General features: G+C 29.7%; 1 protein-coding gene across 1 annotated transcript; it reads right to left on the reverse strand.

The window, feature by feature from the left end:
* Positions 1-289: 289 nt before the first annotated feature.
* Positions 290-2,731, reverse strand: LOC118050232 (deSI-like protein At4g17486). The gene is made up of 3 exons (XM_035060502.2): positions 2,403-2,731; positions 1,536-1,823; positions 290-782 (listed from the first exon to the last, which is right to left on the reverse strand). The coding sequence occupies exons 1-3, from the start codon at positions 2,539-2,541 to the stop codon at positions 532-534; spliced, it is 678 nt and encodes a 225-aa protein (XP_034916393.1). The 5' UTR covers positions 2,542-2,731; the 3' UTR covers positions 290-531.
* Between the last annotated feature and the right edge of the window lie 3,959 nt (positions 2,732-6,690).

Here is a 6,690-nt window from a genome sequence, read left to right on the forward strand (position 1 = left end):
AAATTCATAATCATCGGCTTCTAGTATTAATCTAATTATAGTTAAGACTTCTAAAAACATCTTCATTAGCTGGACCACCATCATTATCATCACAGGACCACAACTCTTCGAATGAACCTCAAGCAGATTATTAATGCAAAGCTATACACTCTATCCATGGTGACAGAAAGCAACCAGGCCCCGCAACACAGACATCACCTGCTGGTAGTACATGACAGTTGCTTCATCATTCACATCGACCATGAACAATTTCAAAGACTAAGCACCTCTGCTTGTGAACCAGACGGGATTTTACAGAAAATCACGGGATTTCCATTCATTAAAAACAGAAATCTTTACAGAAAACAGAGACACTGCAGCAACTTTGAAGCAGATGTTTCTGCAACCACTGGAACCAGATAACACGGGGCAGAATACAAGTTTTGCAGTTTTGCCCATCTGTAGTTGACTTCTTTAAATTCTAAAACCCTAGAAAGTTTCAAAACCTAATGCCTTCGTTAAGCCTTCAAGCTCCATGTCGATGATGAAGATTCATCGTGCACAAAAGATAGATTTTGGAGACACGGGAATGGATCGTTTCTGTCTACCACTTCTGCTTTCAGAACTTGAAGGGTAAGATGTCAATGAAGGGGAAGTATTTACAGGGTTAGAAGAAGAAATGAACCTAGTTGACCGGCTCCTCAATTTCTTCTTCTCTCCCTCTCGTGCACTTTCTTCTGATCTAACTTGACGAATTTTTGTTTGATTCAACTCTGCCGGAAGAACACAATTGCAAAGAAAACCTAAAATTTCACCAAAAACAACACCAACGTTAAATTTATGCCTGGTTTGCTGGCGAAGGAAAGGTAAGAGTGAAAATAATCAACTTGCATATGGGTGTTCAATAGAAAACAAAAATGCTTGAAGTGGTGTTGAAGGAATTCACAGCAAAGTAGAGTTGTATAACTTCCCAGTTAAGGAAGATACCTCTAAAGTTAAGACAAGGCTTCTGAAGGCATGCATTCCTTTCCTAACCACTAAAGAAAATTTTGAAAGAGAAATAACAACCAGTTTTCCTTCTCCACCACCAAAAGATATCCAATAAATGTACGGAGAAAGAGAATGACTTCCCAGACATCATGTTGGAGGGGCGAAATAGAAACCTGAGCTAAATTGCGACAGAAAAGACAAACATCTTCAACATCCTGGCTATCTAAAACATCTGGCATTTTTAGGGTGAGAATGACTGGAAAAAGAAATTTTAACAAACAAGACCCTAACACAACACTTCATTGTTTACAGTTCTTATAATATGAATCTTTAATGATAAACAAGGCTGTCAGCTTTCAGAAACATACTCTTAACCACTTAACCAGTTTATAAAACTAGATGTGTGACTTATAAACATGACAGCCAGAACGAAGATGGTGGAATTCATGATAAAGCACAAGCAGAAGTTGCATGAACACCAGAACCACACGTTTCCTGTCTTTGTAGGCATAAGACAATCTGAAAGTAGAAACAAGGTCTAAACCAATTTAAATGAGACTCCTTACCTAAACGAGCAAGACGATTAACCCATTGTGGAATTGTTTTCCCAGTCAGCTTGAAACACACATCATTACAGAAGTGATTGCAGTTCTTAGTAATAAGATGGTAAGTATTCCCAGGATACTCCTGAGCTAATTTCTCCATGAAGGCCCGAACTTCTTTAGGACCCAAATCGGTTCTTCCAATCAATATAGATTTCCTAAACATAAATCCCGGGCATTGCTTCGGCTCAACCTCAAAAATCCCCGTTGTCTCATGATCATGTGCTCCAAAACCATATTCAACACCATGAACTACATGACAACCAAAAAATAAAAAAGTTAAAAATTTAGCTCATGTCAGAACTAATTAAAAACACTCTTAATAGTCAATGGCCCAAATTCATTTTTTTCTACCACCAAATCTCAACAAACCAGACTAAGTTTTACTTGTTTAACTAACATGAGATCAATATAACTAAATAAATTTGTAAACTCTCCTTTCAACACCACGATTTCATTTTTATAGTGATTGGATAGCATTTCACTACTGCATAAAAAATTTCTTTCCTCACCAGAAAAATAACATAAAGAAAACTAGAAAAACCTGACAAAAAATTGAATATTATATATTAATTCCATAAATAATATTACCCTCTTTCCTTTCTTTTCCTTCCACTTTCTCAGCAACCAAACTATACTAAGAGATGTTCTTTTTTCCTCCTTGGATCTAAACGGTTAAAAAAAATACTATAAAACCTTTAAAAAAAAAAACCCACTATTTTCTTAACAAAAACATCGTTAAAATCGAAACAAAAAACTGAAACATGGAAAACAAAAGAACCCAGAAACGCAAACCATGAAAAAATCAAAACTTTAAAAGTTACAACTAACCTTGTACACCAGAATGATAGACCCCGAGACCAACCCAGTAAGCGTAACCATTAACAGTTGTCAAATCATAAACATTTAAGTAAACCGGAACTGTCCCTGTTTTCTTTTTCCGGTTCAACATCACCATTCTGCACAACATTTCTTTCTTTCTTCCTTTTTATTTAAACGGAAAGAAAATAAAGATAGAGATGCTGGTGGTGGTGGATCTAGAAAGCGAAGAGAAGGGCAATATTTATGGGGATCAAGGAAATTCGAGGAATTTAGGGGTGAGAAGTGAGAAGAGAAGTTTGCCTTTTTCGGGGTGGGGGGTAATTATAATAATACTTGTTTTAGATATTCAGAAATTTTAGGATCATCCAAAGGTTTTGCAATAAAATATTCCCTAGTCTTAGAAATAATAAATATATTTTGAATGAAAATAGATTTATATAATATATTCAAAATTTTATATGGTTATAAAAAACTATTGTAATTTATTTTTTTTATTAGGCACAAGTGTGTTTAGAATTGTGTTTGAGTGCATTTGACTTGAACAAATATTAAATTAATATTTGTTTTATGATTTTAATGTGTTACTATAAGTAAATAAAAAGAAAATCTAAAAAAAAATTACTTTTATGCATACAATATCAAACATTAACTAATTATATTAGATAAATACACTAGAAATTGTAGATGAATTTGCTAACTATGTTAATATTAAGATTTCACTTTTAAAGGAAATTTCTATTTGTGAGTAATGAGAATAGATAAAAGAATTTTTTTTTTTTCATAAATATTTTAGTTGTGTGTGTTCATTGTGATGACAAACGGATATTTATAAGTAAAAATATATTCATACCATATTTATAACTTGATGATTAAAAAATTTAGATATTTATATCTTTTTTTTTTAAACATGGTTTATTATTTAATATAAAATAAATTAATAATATTTATATATTATTATATTAAAACAAATATAAATGTTCATATATATATATAATGGATTGGGTTTTAATCAGTTTTTTTAATTGAGTTGAATAATATTTATTTATTATTTATTAAATAAAATTACTATTTAAAAAAACTCACACATTTATATCGGTTTAGATCAATTTTCATGGAGTTTTAATTAAATTATTATCCCAATAATGTGAATAAGTTATTTAAATAGATTTTTTTATTTTTTTATTTTGAATTAATAGGTTTATTTTTCTTATGTTACCTTTTCGATAATGTTAATGAACAAACTTACAAAGAGATCTTTCATGTTATGGCACTTACTGTGCATCATGCTCGATGAGGCATGAGCTCACCAAAATAAATCTCCATTGGCACAGAGAAAGGAGATAAATAAATTCATGATTTGCTTCCCTTTCACATCACTCTTTGGCATCACTTTAATCGGTACATTACCACAAATCCAAGCCATTCAACTAGCAATATCAACGAAAACTCCTTAGTTTATTTTTATGTTCTTTGCAAAGTCATGTAACTCGATATATTATTTATCTGAAAAGTATTTGTTAATTTTATTTATAAAATTATTTAGTGTTTAATCCAATCATGTCTAGATCGGATTTGATTGAATTAACATAGTCATGGATCAATTGGATCACACCAACTTAATGTTTTTTTTTTTTAGCTCAATTTAAAATTTGATTTAGATAAAGTTTCAGGCCATACATTATTTAGATTAAGTTATTAGTTGAGTCATGTTTAACAATTATTTATGCTTTTATGTATGCTGACAAGGTTGATTTTTTTCGATGGGATTATGGTAACGTTTGATATTATAATAATTGTTATTTTTTAAAGTGTTTTTTATCTAGAATTTAATAAAAGTAATATTTTTTTTATTTTTTGAAATTTATTTTTAATATTATCACATTAAACAATTTAAAAACACAAAAAAAATAATTTTTAAAAAAAATAACACCATTGTAAAAACAAACACATTGCCCATTTGTGAAAAAGAAAACATGACTTTTATTGAATTAAAGTCTTTTTTCGATCAACTAGGTTACAAGTAGGTGCATTATGACATCTAAGAATTGTGTGGAACCCAATTGCCTTGTTCATGAGAAATTGCTGAGAGGAGTATATTCATCAAGCCATGCTTGGTAGGATGACTTGATACAATAACGTGAAAGACTTTCAGAAACCAGAGGAAATTCTAAATTTCTTTGTGAATATTCTAAAGGAATAGTTTATGAAGTAAAAGACGAGTGGAAGAGTCTGAAGTTTTGGACAAAGGTTCCACCGGCAGTCAACAGCCGCCGCACCATCAGCTTCTCCACGAGCCATTGTCTTTTGCTTCTGGATCAAGTAACACAGATCAGTCTCTCTCTCTCTCTCTCTCTCTCTCTCTCAACTGGACATGGAAAATTTGAGACATCACAGGACTGCTATTGACCTTTTCTATCAAATTTAGCATTCTTGTCCGACTCGATCTAGGTATATTCTGAAAAAAGACTTAGGTAATTTGGGTCACCGGTAAACAAATTATTTTTTTAAAAAAAAAATATGCTCATCTAATTAAATTTGAACAGGTTAACCATGTTATTTAACTGAGTTTGATCAAGTTAATGTATTTTTCAATTTAAATTAAAACTAAACTTATAATAAGTTATGAATCTTGAGTTTTCTAGGTTAATTTGTTGATCAGCATGCTAAATTTAATATTTGTAGCAGGTTCACATGCGTAATGCATATACAAATTGTTAGTCCTTACATGAAAAATTAAATTGAATCGACGATGCTCAAGTTTTTCTTTCTTTCTTTCTTTCATTTTTTGTCATAAAACAATAATTTACAGACTGGTTGACTCACTCCGCACACATATCAGGCAGAGATTATGTTTTTTTTTTTTAAAGACAAATGTATTTTTATTAAAAGTAAATGTCATGAGTTTTCAATATTCAGATTAACTTTTTTTTTTTAATTGCCATCCTTATCTCTATGGTTTGTAGTGGAATTATAAAGGGGAAAAAAGAATTTTCCAGAAAAGGAATCCTGGTGCAAGCTATTATAAAACAATTATTATTATCATTATCATGTCAAAATTATTATTATTATTGCAAATATTAATATCATAAAAAAAAAACTATTACCATTACTACGATCATTATCGTTACTATTAGTATTATTATTATTATTTTAATTATAATTATTATTATCATTACCACTATTATTATTGTTGTTGTCACAACTATCACCATGATCACCACCATTAATATCATAATAAATTATTATTGTTACCATCATTATCATCACTATTAGTAGAAATATTAATAATATTGTTAGTATTATTATCATTATCGCGATCGTTATTATTATTACAATTACTATTACAACTACAATAACTACCATCATTATTATTATGAAAAAAAAATCATAAACTTGATTTGAAGAATAAAATTAAAAACCATAAAAACCTTGATAAAATGACAAAGGAAGCAAATAAAAAATCAAAAGAAGGACCAAACTGAAAAAAAAAAATATTACTACTATTGAAAAAAATCATAAATTTGATTTGAAAGATAAAATTAAAAACTATAAAAAAATTGACAAAAAATCAAGAAAAAAATAAGGATGAAATTGCAAGAAATAATAAAATCTATAAGCCATCTAAAAAAAAAAGAGTGGAGAACAAATTTGAGAGATTAAAAACTTAAGGACGGTAAAATTGAAAAAACTTTCTAATTAGAAGTGATTTTTTCAAAAAAAAAAATAAACACAAAGATTAAATCTGAAAGGAAAAGAAGTTCAAGGGCTTCTGTGTTTTTTTAATGGGCAGCGCAAAATCAAGGCATATGAGTGAGGAATAAAGAGAAAAGAAATTTAAATTGACATCAAACCGGACATTATCATTATACACTCGTTGTCCAAGTAGAGAAAGAATGACAAGATGCATCCAATGACATGATATAACATTTTTTTCACCGTTGCAATAATCAACACGCGCCGTCCAAGAGTAACAGAGTGGTTGACACGTGTCTTTAGCAACCTTTTATTTTTTTACGTGCTAAAAAGACAATATCAATCTAGGACCAAATAACTATTGCTAAAAAAACATTGTGAAATGATAGAATTACCCCCTACAAAGATGTTTTGAGAATTTTATTTTTAAGGGTGATAGAATTGTTCTTAAAAAAAGTATAATAATAATAATAATAATAATACCCCTGCCATAATTAAGTTAAGACTTGTTTTTAAGTGTACTCAAATAAATCTGCTTTACAGAAGAAAATTATGATAGGATAAAGATACCACTAAACAATGACAAAATAAACACTATAAAAAT

Source organism: Populus alba, chromosome 6 (genome assembly GCF_005239225.2).
Source record: "Populus alba chromosome 6, ASM523922v2, whole genome shotgun sequence".
In the NCBI taxonomy this organism is placed as follows: domain Eukaryota; kingdom Viridiplantae; phylum Streptophyta; class Magnoliopsida; order Malpighiales; family Salicaceae; genus Populus; species Populus alba.